Source organism: Erpetoichthys calabaricus, chromosome 4 (assembly GCF_900747795.2).
Source record: "Erpetoichthys calabaricus chromosome 4, fErpCal1.3, whole genome shotgun sequence".
Lineage (NCBI taxonomy): Eukaryota > Metazoa > Chordata > Cladistia > Polypteriformes > Polypteridae > Erpetoichthys > Erpetoichthys calabaricus.
In genome coordinates this window covers 201,804,978-201,821,094 of record NC_041397.2, presented here as the reverse complement: position 1 = coordinate 201,821,094, position 16,117 = coordinate 201,804,978, and the positions used below count along the sequence as shown (strand labels likewise).

The 16,117-nt window shown below is 38.8% G+C and overlaps 1 protein-coding gene across 1 annotated transcript in view; it reads right to left on the bottom strand.

The window, feature by feature from the left end:
• dscamb (Down syndrome cell adhesion molecule b) overlaps positions 1–16,117 on the bottom strand; it is a 681,084-nt gene that overhangs the window by 86,157 nt on the left and 578,810 nt on the right. The window contains exons 21-22 of the mRNA XM_028800187.2: positions 12,939–13,092; positions 7,104–7,221 (exon numbers count right to left, since the gene is read on the bottom strand). Coding sequence (XP_028656020.1) covers positions 7,104–7,221; positions 12,939–13,092 — 272 coding nt within the window. The remainder of the gene's footprint in view (positions 1–7,103; positions 7,222–12,938; positions 13,093–16,117) is intronic.

Genomic DNA, 16,117 nt, shown 5'->3' with positions numbered 1-16,117 from the left:
ATGACAAACGCTTCAGAGCCTTTCCCGTACGGACCTCGCAGTTCAGAAAGAGTTTCATCCCAAGAACTTTAAACGCACTCAATTAGTCCATCAAGTGCTCCTTATAGAACTGTTTGTACTTATAAGTACAATTACCTCACTGTAAACTTGTGATACAGTTATAATATTGCAAAACATGAGCCACTTTATAAAGCGCGTATTTCTATATGATGACAATATCATTTTTAAGATGAAATGCAGCAAAATATGTTTATTATATTATACAGATAAAACTAACTACACAGTGCTGCTGCGCCAGTGAGGAGCTGGAGCTCCGTTCATGGATTGTTCCTGCCTCGAGCTGTATTCTTGCTGGTGCTCTCGCAACACTGGATAAATGGATAGAATAGTTAAACACGTACTACGAAGATATTTCGATGTTCCTTAAAAGTTTTTAAGAATCGACGTTCTAAGCTTACTGATGGCTTAACATCTATTACAGAGCTGATTGTGTGGTGATTGGGTATATGGAGAAAGAAAAGTAAGGACAGGAATTGGAGGTTAGTACGTTTGAAAGAGACAGTTCTGCTACAATAAAGTATTTCATCGAAGGTCGCTCATGGTGCAGCAAGCATTCTGCATGAGGCAGGAACAATCACTGCGCCACCGTGTTCCCATGTTTAATAACATGCTTTAACTCCTATCATCATGAAAATGATATCACGTATACATTTCAGTATTTTAATTATTCAGAGAGCTGTAATATCACGAATGTAATGGATCTGTGTCCTGTCGGAGGAAGAGAAAGCCCAGAAGCACGTAGTGATTCACACACATAGCGCACATAGAAGTTCAAATACAAAACAAAGCATTTAACATGCTACTTTATTTACGATGGGATTGAGAAACTAATGAATTAAATGATTTAGGATGAAGTTTATGATGTTCTACTTTAATGACAAAATAAACTACATGATTAAAGTGGAAATTTAGAGATTAAAGTTGACATTTCGTGCTTTTTTCCCCACTGTGTGCCTTTTTTTTCTCTGTACCCTAATAAGCTTTCAAGTGACACTCAGACGGTGGGCTACGACTCGCCTTTTCATGGCGACTTTGATATGTGACAACTTCTTTTTTATTTCAGGCACTGTGCGGCTTTGTGAACTTGAGCTTTCGAGTTTCTCTGACACGCTGTGTCACTCGATCAACTTCCTTTTGTTGTTTATACCACTGTTTAAACCAACAAATAGTATGTTTTTCCTTTGCCTCCACTTGGTATTCGCTGTAATTCTTCTATTTTCCCTCTTGCTTTTGCCATTGTCTTTTCACAGAAGGCTGAGCTTAAGGGCTATTTATATTGATTTGCATATTCAAAGAGGCGTAATTCCGGGAGGAGTTGGGGTGGGACAGCAGGCGCGTGCACGTGTGTTACTTTTCATGCTGACCGGGATTTATGGAACGGAATAACGTGGAAGTTGGCGTTCGCACAGACTTATGCATCTGGATTTTTTTGTGCGTAAGCACATTTCCGCTTTTGTGCTTATGTCATGTTATAGTGAGAATTCTACGCATGGCGTTATGCATGAGGCCCCTGGTGCTTTCCCACCCTGAAGTGAGTTTATAGCATCTAGTAATTCTGATAGTGTCAGAGGTTTATCCAATTCCTCTGCACTTAGAGTATCTAGCTGTGGTATCTGTAATGTATCAAAAAAAAAAAAACAACAATAGATTATTTCTTGTGTTCTTTAAACTGAATATAATAAGGACTTACAGTATTCTCTAAATGCATGCATTATTTTTCATGGCCAATGATTCTATGTCCGCCTGTGTTGGTGATTACTGATATTGCATTGCGAACTTCCTCCTTATGGATTTGTTGTACTAAAATCTTGTTAGTCTTCTGTCCATGTTCATAGTAATGTTGTCGAGATTTAAAAATGAGTTGTTCTGTTTCTTTTGTTGACAAGAGGTTGCGTTCTGATTGCAAAGCCTGTCTTTTCCTAAAAAGTGCCTCATTTGGAGACCTGGCGTGTCCTTGATCTATTCTGGTAATTTCAATGATTAACTCTGAGGCCAGCTTGGTTTCCGATTTATTTTTGTGGGAAAGATATGAGATAATCTGTCCTCTTAAAAATGCCTTCAGAGTTTCCCAGAGTATTCCTGCAGAAACCTCAGAGAATACATTTGTCTCTAAAAAAAATCAATTTGCTTAGATATAAATTCTGTACAGTTCTCATCAGCTAATGACAAGAGGTTAAGACCCCAGCTGCAGGATGAGTATGTGGGGCATAGTGATGTGAGCTCCATGATCAGAGAGGCATGGTTGGACATAACAATAGCATCATATTTGCAAGATTTGATCATGGGCAAGAAATTGTTATCTATATAGGAATAATCAGTTCTAGAGTAACAATGATGTACTGGTGAGAAGAAGGAATATGTTCTTCTTTCAAATTTAGTGAAAGAAGTGCTGCATACCAGTGATTTTACTATTTTGGCACTGTTTTGTCCTTAATAGTATGATTCCCAAACCATTATATAAAAGATAATATAACAACATATTCAATAAAAGACATAAAAGAAACATTACTTAAAAAAGAAATAGTTTCCTTAAAAGTAACAGACATTATTAGGACTCCTTGCTTATTGGTTTCATATTCAGAGCAGATATCAGCCAATTATTAACAATTTTCCATAAATATTGATCTTCACCATATCTACAGTTAACCATTTAAAATTGTTGGAGAACAAGGAGAACAGTGAGAATCTAAAGCTATATCCTCGGTTATACTGTATAAGTATCTAGTAGAGCTGTTGATAGGTCACAGATTAATGTGTGTGATTAACACATTAAAAATTTCTGTGATTACATTATTTCCTAAATGCGTTAATTTAACCCGGTCAATTTGACCGCACTTCACACTTAATGAAACAACAGGAAATGAATTTAAGTCTACTAATAGTGCTTTAACATTTCCTGTGTTGTTTCTTGACAATGGGTTTTTACTTACACACACACACAAATAGAGTCGCCACTCATCTCTTGTAATACAGAATTGTCTCTCATTGGAACATAAAATACATTGTACCATATTGAATCAGTAAGGGACACGATTTAACAAGTATTTTATGCACATTGTTTCATATATACACTCACTGTTTAAAATGCAGAGAATAAAAAGAGTACAATTAAAATCAAGATAGATATACAAGCAGAGTGAATGACTTTCATTTTAGTGATGCGCTTATGTTGGGCAGATTGCATGTCAGCATCATCCTTGCCATTACATTGCATTCACAAATTGAAAGTTCAAGAGAAAAATATAATAAAGACATAAGGTCATATCACACAGTATAGCAGAACACCAAGATAATGACACTACACAAAGTGATGTCTGCTAATGTAAGTTCGCCTTTCCTTTGAAATGGAAGAGGCTGTTGAGGTATAGGTCTGAGTGCAAGACAGAATGTCAGTGGGTCATCCATGGAGGGACATTTGGCCTGAAATAACACAGTACAGATGCTACCCATGCGCAAGCAGCTAAAGAGCAGATGACACAGAGTGGAATTATTTGATTCCTTATACCTCACTCACACTTCCCCCCAAAGAAGACATGGTATGTTGTTGTTGTTGATTAACTACTTGTGTGTTACCTTCTGTAGCCTACATTATAGCCTGCATTAGAGTATAACCAATAAAAACAGACAGTAATTAGTGCAAATTCATCATTCTAAAATTTCAATCCATTTGGGCTGACGTTTAAGGTATTTAGACTTATTTTATAATAAAAAAAAATTATACAAATAATATTCTTTGACAATGTACAATTTAAAACATTGTAAATCAATAACAGATACATTCTAAACAGATACATGTTTACACATTTTGCAGGTTATTCTGACAGTCCCTCCAGTGTGTCCTGGGTCTTCCCCGGGGCCTCCTCCCGGTTAGACGTGCCCGGAACGCCTCACCAGGGAGGCGTCCAGGAGGCATCCTGATCAGATGCCTGAGCCACCTCATCTTCCTCGATGCAGAGGAGCAGCGGCTCTACTCTGAGCCCCTCCCGGATGACTGAGCTTCTCACCCTATCTTTAAGGGAAAGCACAGACACCCTGTGGAGGAAACTCATTTCAGCCGCTTGTATTCGCGATCTCGTTCTTTCGGTCACTACCCATAGCTCATGACCATAGGTGAGGGTAGGAACATAGATTGACTGGTAAATTGAGAGCTTCACCTTGCGGCTCAGCTCCATTTTCACCACGACAGACCGATGCAGAGCCCGCATTACTGCGGATGCCGCACCGATCCGCCTGTCGATCTCACGCTCCATTCTTCCCTCACTCGTGAACAAGACCCCGAGATACTTGAACTCCTCCACTTGGGGCAGGATCTCGCCACCAACCCTGAGAGGGCACTCCACCCTTTTCCGGCTGAGGACCATGGTCTCGGATTTGGAGGTGCTGATTCCTATCCCAGCCACTTCACACTCGGCTGCGAACTGATCCAGAGAGAGCTGAAGATCACGGCCTGATGAAGCAAACAGGACAACATCATCTGCAAAAAGCAATGACCCAATCCTGAGTCCACCAAACCGGACCCCCTCAACACCCTGGGTGCGCCTAGAAATTCTTTCCATAAAAGTTATGAACAGAATCGGTGACAAAGGGCAGCCCTGGCGGAGTCCAACTCTCACTGGAAACGGGTTTGACTTACTGCCGATAATGCGGACCAAGCTCTGGCACCGATTGTACAAGGACCAAACAGCCCTTATCAGGGGGTCCGGTACCCCATACTCTCGGAGTACCCCCCACAGGATTCCCCGAGGGACATGGTCGAATGCCTTTTCCAAGTCCACAAAACACATGTAGACTGGTTGGGCAAACTCCCATGCACCCTCCAGGACCCTGCTAAGGGTGTAGTGCTGGTCCACTGTTCCGCGACCAGGACGAAAACCACACTGTTCCTCCTGAATCCGAGGTTCGACTATCCGACGGACCCTCCTCTCCAGGACCCCCGAACAGACTTTTCCAGGGAGGCTGAGGAGTGTGATCCCTCTTTAGTTGGAACACACCCTCCGGTCCCCTTTCTTAAAGAGGGGGACCACCACTCCGGTCTGCCAATCCAGAGGCACTGTCCCTGATGTTCATGCGATGTTGCAGAGGCGTGTCAACCAAGACAGTCCTACAACATCCAGAGCCTTGAGAAACTCCGGGCGTATCTCATCCACCCCCGGGCCCTGCCACCAAGGAGTTTTTTGACCACCTCGGTGACCTCAGCCCCAGAGATGGGGGAGCCCAACTCTGAGTCCCCAGGCTCTGCTTCCTCATTGGAAGGCATGTTAGTGGGATTGAGGAGGTCTTCGAAGTACCCCCCCCACCGACCCACAACGTGACGAGCACAGAAGTCCAATAACAAAACACCACTCGGGTTCAGATCGGGGGGGCCATTCCTCCCATTCACGCCATTCCAGGTCTCACTGTCATTGCCCACGTGAGCATTGAAGTCTCCCAGCAGTACAAGGGAATCCCCTGAAGGTAAGCCCTCTAGCACCCCCTCCAGGGACTCCAAAAAGGGTGGGTACTCCGAACTAACGTTCGGTGCATACGCACAAACAACAGTTAGGACCCGTCCCCCCACCCGAAGGTGGAGGGAGGCCACCCTCTCGTCTACTGGGGTAAACCCCAATGAACAGGCTCCAAGTCGGGGGGCAATAAGTATACCCACACCCGCTCGGCGCCTCTCACCAGGGGCAACTCCAGAGTGGTAGAGAGTCCAGCCCCTCTCAAGGAGATTGGTTCCAGAGTCCAAGCTGTGCGTCGAGGTGAGTCCGACTATATCTAGCCGGAACCTCTCAACCTCGCGCACTAGCTCAGGCTCCTTCCCCTTCAGAGAGGTGACACTCCACGTCCCAAGAGCCAGCTTCTGTAGCCGAGGATCGGACCGCCAAGGTCCCCGCCTTCAGCCACCACCCAACTCACACTGCACCCGACCTCTTTGGCCCCTCTCATAGGTGGTGAGCCCATGGGAAGGGGGACCCACGTTGCCTCTTCGGGCTGTGCCCGGCCGAGCCCCATGGGTGCAGGCCCGGCCACCAGGCGCTCGCCATCGAGCCCCACCTCCAGGCCTGGCTCCAGAGGGGGGCCCCGGTGACCCGCATCCAGGCAAGGGAAAACGCCGTCCAAAGTTTTCATTCATCATAGAAGGTTTGAATCTCTCATCTCTGCTTTACAGAAAAATATTAATACATCTTGCCTGAAGAAGGGGCCTGAGTTGCCTCGAAAGCTTGCATATTGTAATCTTTCTAGTTAGCCAATAAATGGTGGTATTTTGCTTAATGTCTCTCTACATCCATAATGACTAACACGGTACAACACCCTAGTACTAATATACTTGAAGGAAATACGATAAATTGCGATTAATATACAGTTTAGATTAAAAATTTTAATTGATCACGATTACATTTTTAAATCGAACAACAGCCCTAGTATGTATATACAAAAAGGAATGATCACACCACTTAAAAAACTCAATGACATGAAACCCATGGCTCTCCTCCACATCATATAAAAGATAGAGTCAGACAAAAATGTATGTGTATGCCTCCCTTAATGTTATTTATGTATAGAATAAAAAGGAGAGCAGAAGATGTCAGTCTAGAGGTGAGCCAGTGGAAGAAGTGAGCTTATCAGAAAAGCAGCCATTCTTTTGATTAGTTGAAAAATCCAGGATCAAGGTAACCCAGTCAAAATGGAAATGATCATTTAACTTGTTACTGCAGGCTAGATGATATACAAAACATGTAAATAATGTCAATAAATAGCAATATGACATAGGTTCGGAACCTTCCAAGTGGCCATACAGTAGATGGAGGCATATATCTGTGGCATCCTCCATCTTTGTTCAAAATGTAAATTAGTAAAGGACCAAAATATATTTCTTTCATGTATAATACAGTGCCCAATACTTTAAAAGCATCCTTCCAGTCTTACAGAAGGAACATTGCACAGACTGGGAAACAAATCGTTACTCTCTAAACATGCAGCTGCTGATTATTGTTTTTATTCCTTTGTGATAGGCACGGAGAATGAAGTTGTCAGCATCTAGTAACAGAAAATACATTTACCTATCCTTCTGCCATTTAATAGTGGGCGACGGATCCCCTACAGCTTTGCAGGGTAAGACAATATCTCTCATCCAAGGGGTTGTCACAGTGCCACTAAATGTCAGGATTCTTGCAGGAGCTGAAAGAGAAAATAGGTGGTTTTGAATATTAAACAACCACTTAAGTAGTGGTTAAGATCATCTAGAAACAAAAAAAAAAAACAAAAAAACTATACAAATAGCACCTTAGTAGTTAAAATATACTGAGCTGATCTTGAAGAAAGACTAAATGGAAACAGGATACACAACTCTTATTTCCCCTTGAGGCTGAACAAGAAAAATGATGGTAATAATAATGATAACAATATTAGATAAAGATAGATAATGCTGGAGTAAACAACCTATTCAAATAAGAAAACCAGACACATAGTAAAATAAAATGCATATAAAACCCACCAATATTTGAAGAAATGGAAAAACAGGATATGCTGAACAAAGTGCACAATGAAAGGGCAACTTAAGAGTAAATAACACATTACATGTAGATGGTTAACAAATTGTGTTTTCTGAATTTGGCCATGACGTGATTATAGGAGCATTCCTTTATTTAAAAAAATAATGTTGGAAATTTCTGTCACTTTAGCGGTGAGAAAACAGCAATACAGTATACTAAAAATTCGCAACTGCATTGCTGTATGGTACAAAATGCTTACTTAATGATTTCACTCCCAAGAGGCAGTATTATGCAGCACATTGCCTTAAACATGACCAGCATCTTGATAAGCCACGACTAGCTGGCTAAGAAACTTGCCTTCATGTTTAACACTTTTTTATTCTTATATCCTTGGATAGAAGAAGAATCAATTCTGCAGTTAATGAACTGTTCAGTTTTAACAAATTTCCAAGGTTAGAACACACCTGAGTTTGCAAAATAAAACACAATTTGTGCATCTGCTTTTTCAAAACATATCATATAAAAGTATTGTGGAGGACATTTCCTGTAAAATCTTGTGCAGAATTATTGCGGCTATTGCACAGCAAACATAAAAAACAGCACTAATTGCTGGGAATACTTCTTAGCATTAATGCATTGTGAGATAAATAGTATAGGAAAGAATAATAGGTACATCATTAATGTACATATTTATAAAATTATTGAAAAATTACCCATTTCATCCTGAGCACAGATTAATAATAGTAATTTAATGATGTCCCAGTGCTGTGCACATTTAAAGGTCATATGTTCAACCATATCCTTAATTCCTGCTTTATCTAACCACTCAATGCATATAACAGACTATTCTAAAAATGTAATATCTAAGATAACAAACATAGATAGGCTAAATTGTGAATGGGAAAAGGTTTCTATATAAAATAGCAATGCTATACTATTCCACCTTTCTTTTATCTGATTACATATCATTCACTTAAAGACAAAAACACACAAGCATAAAGAGGTATTTAATGGGATATTAATGGTAAGGAGGGGCAGGCAATTGTTACTGGTTGTAAGTATTTGTGAAGACCAATGTTTTTGTTTTCTATTCTACATGTCATGTTAATTCAAAAACACCCTCACAGAAAATATTAGAACACCTGAACAATGCCCTAGAGAGCCTTTGGTTAATTAGTTTAATTAATCGATTGAGAAATCTTAATAAACAAAGCTAAATTCAGCATAGGTTTATCATTGTAAAATGAAAAATATTTAATGCAGTCAGCTTCCAATAACTGGTAAACTGACAAAAAATACTGCTGTTTATCATCTAGTGCCAATCTAAAGTTACTGCTTTTACATTTTGGTACATAAATTACTCAAATAAAACTATTAAAAAAATCTCTCAAAAAGTATTGTATGAATAATATGTTTGCTTTGTAGCATTAATAATATATTAATGCTTAAGGCCTTAGGTGTTATTGAACAGCATACCAGTCTTTAGATTTAAAGTTTATAGGATCACAGAAAATTTTTACCTACACCTACTTCAGCAAGGAATGGCTCCAGCCTGTCCTGATAGATTTTAGTAGAGAAAACTGGGTCACAAATGGATTGAAAGATGGAGGAAAGATTTGTTCTGGCAGGCACTGAAAGTACCATGTAGTGGATACTAACTAATAATGTTCTGAAGTAAATTTTTGTTTCTATGTAAATAAATAAAATGTATTGTTTACTAAGCCACTAAGTTACTTTTCAATCAGTACAATAAGCTGTAGCTTAATTCTATAATATTTCATAATTGTCGCAAAGGTAGGTTTAGTCATTTGATGTGGAAATCACTTTGGACATCATGTGGCAAGCAGGATTGCTGTTTAATGACACCTTCCAAACATAGTTTTTATACACTGATAATTGCCATTGACACATCATTTTACTTTAAGTGTGAAATCCGATGTCCTGAAAAGGTGATACTTAAAGCCAGTGCTTTTTGCACCTGCTTTTAGCTAGGTCCTGGGATGCTATGGCAATATTTGATGATCATTATTGTTAATTAGCAAAATTTGCCAGTCTTTTTTTTTGTAGATACTCCATACAATCAAGACTTACTTTAACAACAAAGAAAGTAACATTACATCCATCCATCCATTGTCCAACCCACTGAATCCGAACACAGGGTCACGGGGGTCTGCTGGAGCCAATCCCAGCCAACACAGGGCACAAGGCAGGAACCAATCCCAGGCAGGGTGCCAACCCACCGAAGGACACACACAAACACACCCACACACCAAGCACACACTAGGGCCAATTTTGAATCACCAATCCACCTAACCAGCATGTCTTTGGACTGTGGGAGGGAAACCGGAGCACCTGGAGGAAACCCACCGCAGACACGGGGAGAACATGCAAACTCCACACAGGGAGGACCCGGGAAGCGAACCCGGGGTCCCCAGGTCTCCCAACTGCGAGGCAGCAGCGCTACCCACTGCGCCACCGTGCCGCCCGTAACATTACATACAAAAGCTTAATCTAGAATTTTATAAATTAGGTCTTGCCAGAATTTTAAAATGTTTTGAACAGATTCTCTAAGTGAAAATTTAATTTTTTCCCAATTTCAAATAGTATAGAATATCAGTTACCCACTGACTTATACCGGGTGGGCTGGGATTCTTCCAGTGCAGCAAGATAAATTTGTGTGCTAATAATGTGGTGTAGGCGATTGCAATCAATTTGTCCTTCTCCACTTTAACCCCATCTGGGAGTACAGCAAACACAGCTATTAAAGGATTAGGAGGAATTGTGACACCAGGGCTGTGTGATAGGCATTCAAAGATTTTTCTCCAGAATGATGTTAATTTGGTGCACATCCAAAACATGTGGCCCATTGAGGTTGGAGCTTGACTGCAATGATCACAGGCTGGATCTTGCCCTGAATACATTTTGGACAATTTTAACCAAGATAAATGTGATCGATAAAAGATTTTGAGTTGACCAAATGTTTTGTGCATATGGAGCTAGAGTGTATTCTATGCAGGGCTGCGCTAAACCCCTTCCCTGAGATAATAAGTGAAAGATCCTTTCCCCACTGTACCCTGGAATCTTTGAAAGGAAGGGACTTTAAAATATTTTTATGTATTATTGAGATATTGTCCGAGTCTTCAAGACTGATCAATATTTCTCCTGGAATAGAATTGGGTGGTAGGTAAGGAAAATTAGGCAGGTTTCTTTAAACAAAGTTTCTGATTTGAAAGAAGTGGAAAAATTGTGTTGATGGGAAGTTAAATTTGAAACGTAATTGTTCATAAGATGCAAAGACATTACCTATATTCAAGTCTCTTAGTGTTTTAATCCCGAACAATTTTAAATACTGTGCAAGTTTCAGAGGGTAGAAAAAGATACAAGCTTCTCTGTCTTAACGTGCTTGTTGCATTGGTTCCATATTCTGAGTGATTGATAGACAACTGGCAGAGAGCAGGGCATTTAAAGAAGTACAGCAAGATATTATTTCTATTGCAAACCAGGCTTGTGTATGTTTAACAATTGGTGTCGATTTTCAGGTCCTTACAGCTTGTACATTAGCTGCCCAGTAAAAAAAAAATTGAAAAGTACTGTCGGTATAGTCACCCTGTTGAAGCGTGGATGTTGCCAATTCCAAAGGTAAACCATTGTAAATAAGGTTATGATTGAGTATAATTTCTTAAAGAACAAATTGTTAATGTATATGGGGACTCTCTGAAATAATAAACAAAGCTTAGGAAGGATGTTCATCTTGACAGTGTTGATTCTCCCTGCTAGTGTAAGATGGAGGGTAGACCATCTGTTCACATCTTGTTTAATTTTATATTTACTTGTGATGTTTACTCCTAGGTATTTAAACTGATCTACTAAAATAAATGAAATGTGTCCACTAATATTGTGTGCAAGAGAGTTCACTGGAAAAAGCACACTTTTGTTCAAGTTAATGTTATGTCCGGATATCTTTTGAAATTCTGCTAGTATATTAAGGACTACTGGTATTGAGGTTTGTGGGTCTGATATATACAGTACCATGTCATCCGCATATAGTGAAATTTTCTGTTCAAGTCCTTCTCTGATTATCCCCATTATCTCTGACACATTTTGAAAGTAAATAGCCAATGGCTTGATTGCAATTGCAAAGATCAATTATGACAGAGGGCATGAAATAGTCTTTTTATGCAATAAATATATTATGCTTGCCGGTGACCTTGTTTGCTAAATATTTTCCTAAAAATTCACTATGCAGCTGACTTAGACAAACATTTTTGCTTATCTTCCCATGATGCTTTGTGAGGCCAACGTAACATCAGAGGGATATATAAATAAAATGCATTATTATTATTATTATATAGCAGCCATGCCCAGAACGTTTGGCATGCATACAGTAAGACTGCTGCCCTGTTACACATGCAAGATGTCACATCACTTCATACATTAAAAAAAGAAAACATGCAGTATTTTAAATTGAAGGGTGCATTAACTGACAATAATGAGAATATTTTGAGTACTGCCATCGGATATACAACACTGATCCATGTATGGTCACTCAAGTGCCTCACACAGCAACACATGGCTAACTATACATTCATAATTAGTCACGTGCTACACTTATGAGTCAAAACAAGCCTTAAAGTAGCTCTCCTCCTTTCGGATTTAGAATGAGACCCTGTGAAATTATAATAATGAAAGATGAATTACTGTTTACAAGGCATCTTCTTGATGGAAGAAAAAGGTACAAAGTATATGCACAGATAAATTGGAAACAAAAAAGATGTTCCAACTACATATAGAGCTGCAATTTCAAACAATAGAATTACCCAGTTGCAAGCTGCTGCCCCATGTTTGTGACACTGCGAGTGCAGTGAAACACATATATATTTACAAAATGAAAGTTGTATTTTGTTTGTGGTTATTATTCCTTCTATGTCTTTTATTGTTTGAGGCATGGTGGCACAGTTATTAACAGTGGTACCTCACAGCTCAGATCATATTTTTGGGCCACAATAATCAGTTGAGCATAGTTGGCTGATGCTTCCCTAGCCCTCAGGGACACTTAAAAGATCATTTCACCATTATAACTCACTTAAAACTAGTTCAGTTCCACCCTCCCCATCAATTTCAATGCATTTTGCGGAGTTCAGCAAAGTTTCTCAAACATTTCCGTGATTTCACCAAACTCACAGTTAAGTGAACTACGTTGTGTTCACTCATCGGTAAGGATCATTAAAATGAAGACTGTTCTTCATAGATATAAACAAGCTGCTTACCTTATTCCTTGAAATACAGTATATGGGCTAATATGGTACTTCACTAATGTAATACAATGCCAGTCTGTTAAAATAAATACACATAATGATAGACATTACAATAATTTATAAAAATGAGTTTGTTTATATTTAATACCTTTGGCTTGAGGTTCCACTGTAATAATTTCACTGGCGTTTCCTCTTCCTGCAGCTGTTGCTGCCACCACCCAAATGCTGTATTTACGGTTGCGACTTAGATTTGGGACCCGGTAAAAGAAGACATCTGGAGATGCTTCAAATTCGCTGCTTACCTGTTAAGAGAGACAATAGCACTCACTTTAAGTTTTTCTGGTTTAATATTCAGCTTACTGTTTTAATGTCACATCTACCTGATTAAAAAAACAAAAAAACAAAACATACATATTTGGCTTCTGTATATATTTCTTTATTGCTTGATATGGGTCTTTGAGAAGACACCCTTCATGATCTGAATATGTTGAGTCTTGGCTTAACTTTACCAGCAAGTTATCATTCACAAGGCTAATTAATGTACAAATATCTACTACAAATTGTAATTTTTTTTGAGTTGGGATGTGGCAAAACTGTTCTATTATATTTTACATTTTTAGCTTGAACCCATCTTGCATAGTCTGCTGTGGCTCTGAAATGCAAACAGTAGAAAAAAAAGAGGTGACATGCAAGCAATATAGTGGGAAAGGGCATTAACATGTGGCAAGTGAAAAATATATATGCAGTGGCATTGTACAAGTTAACAGTGTTGAAATGTAAAGAACCTGTTTTAAGATGAGCATGCATAGTCAAATGGCCAAATACATAATGAACAGCGGGACGTCTCTTTAGTTCACCTTGCTAATGTGCCTAATTCTGACTTTACATGCACAGGACAGAACACTTGTTTGTGCCCTGCCCAAGACTGGAAGCAACTCACAGCAAGATAGCCAGGTGTATGAGGCAATCTCTGCTTCACAGGCCCTGCGTTGAGAGTGCCAATTTGTATCTCCTCTTGATGGAATTTGCCAATGTCCCTAATGTTTTTATCAGTTTACATAACTTGCATGCTTAGCCACTCTAAATTGCCAAGTGTTAAATGAGCACAGAATGTCTGGTGGCTCTGCAATGGATTAAAATCTAAGGATGAAGTTTGCAAAAACTTTTATTTTTAAGGAGTTGTTTTATTTAGTTTTTTAATTTGGGTGTACAGGAACTAAATCTGGAACTAAACCTATGTTAATTGCATGCGGAGACCATAAAAAGCCATTTGCCAAAAAAAAAAAAACTATACAGTGTTTTTGTTTAGATTATTTTAATTTCTGCTGTAGAAAATGAATATTTACAAATGCAAAATAACTATTAAATGCACATTAATTTATTCAAAATAAAAGCACACCTAGATTACCTCTTCGTCATTTTAGTCTCTAAATATTATCCTTAGCAATCATCCTCTCAGAAATGACAGACTGTTCCTTTCTTCAGTTTGTTTTTTTCTTGTATTTTATTCCTTTTTTTTAAGCATTTCATTGATTTCATTAAAATCAAATAACATTCCATACAAGCAAGTCAAGTGTAACAAAATTAGGTTCGAAGCAAATCAACCCCCATAAGAAAGAGAGCTAGGCTAGCAGAGTAAAACTTTAAACTCATAAAAATAAGTAAATAGATAAATTAATAAATTAATAAAAATAAATAGAATAAAAAAGAGGGGAGAGAATCCGCTTCCTCAATTTAAATGCTTATTCTAAAATGTTATTGATTAGATCCTGGCAGGTTCTGAAAAAGTTTTGTACAGATCCTCTATGTGAGAATTTGATTTTTTTCCCCAATTTCAAATAATATATAATATAAGTTACCCACTGACTTAAAATAGGTGAGTTAGGATTCTTCCAGTTGAGCAAGACAAGTCTACGTGCCAATAGTGAAGTAAAGGCAATTACAGTTGGTTTGTCCTTCTCCACTTTAAGCCCATCTGGAAGTACACCAAACACAACTGTTAGCGGATTAGGAGGGATTGTGACTCCAAGGCTGTCTGAAAGGCATTTAGAGATTTTGGTCCAGAATGATGTTAATTTGGTGCACACCCAAAACATGTGGCCCAATGAGGCCGGAACTTGATTGCAACGTTCACAGGTTGAATCTTGCCCTAGAAACATTTTGGACAATATTAAACGAGATAGATGATTTTATGTGGAATACCTGAATGCTTTGCGCTTATGGACCTCAAGTGAATTCTGTGCATTGCTGCCTTCCACTTCTTTTCTGAGATGTTGAGTAAGAGATCCTTTTCCCTCTGTACTCTGGTATCTTTGAAAGGGAGGGGCTGTAAAATGGTTTTATATATTATGGAGATGCTGTCTGAGTCCTCAAGACTGATCAATATTTTCCCCGGTATAAAGGTAGGTGGGATGTGAGGAAAATTGGACAGGTTTTGTTTAACAAAGTTTCTAATTTGAAGGTAGTAAAAGAAATGGGTTGCTGGAAAGTTAAATTTGGAGTGTAATTGTTCGTAGGATGCAAAGACATTGTCTATATACAGATCTCTACGTGATTCAATCCTCAATGTTTTCCAGACATTAAAAACTGCGTACATTTGAGACGGTGGGGAAGGTGTTTCTCGTGCAGAGGTGCCATAAATAAAAGCTTCTCTATCTTGAAGTACTTCCTACATTGGTTCCATATTTTGAGTAAATGAAGCACAATTGGGTTGTTAGCATATTGATGATAACTTGTACTTATAGGGGTACAAACCAAGGAATATAAAGAAGTACTGCAGGATTTCATTTCTATTGCAGACCAAGCTATTGTGTGTTCATCTATTTGTGTCAATGTCCAGGTTTTAATATGTTGTATGTTTGCTGCCCAGTACTAAAATTGAAAGTTAGGCAGAGCCATGCCACCTTCTGCCTTTGGCCTTTGTAGGGTCACACTTGATGATTACAATGATGGACAAAGACTTATCAAAAAAATATCATATCATGAATTAGAAATTGATAAATGTAATCTACTGTTAAATTTGTGTGTTTACACCTCCAATATATAGGTAGATTTCTTGACAGATTTGTAATATGAATAAACATTGGTTTAATATGAATAAACACTTTGCATTTTAGATAGTGAGTTGTTGTTATCTCAAAACTTTAACTAAAGGTTAAAATTAAAATCAACTGGTTATATACTAAAGTGGAATGTATAGTAGAGTTGGTGGATGATGTGGATTGAAAACCATGGCAATGAGTACTGAGGAGAGACTTAAAGTCTGAAGCTTAACTCTTTAATTTGGAAGTGTAGGGTAATTAGCCTAAATGCCCGACTATACAATAG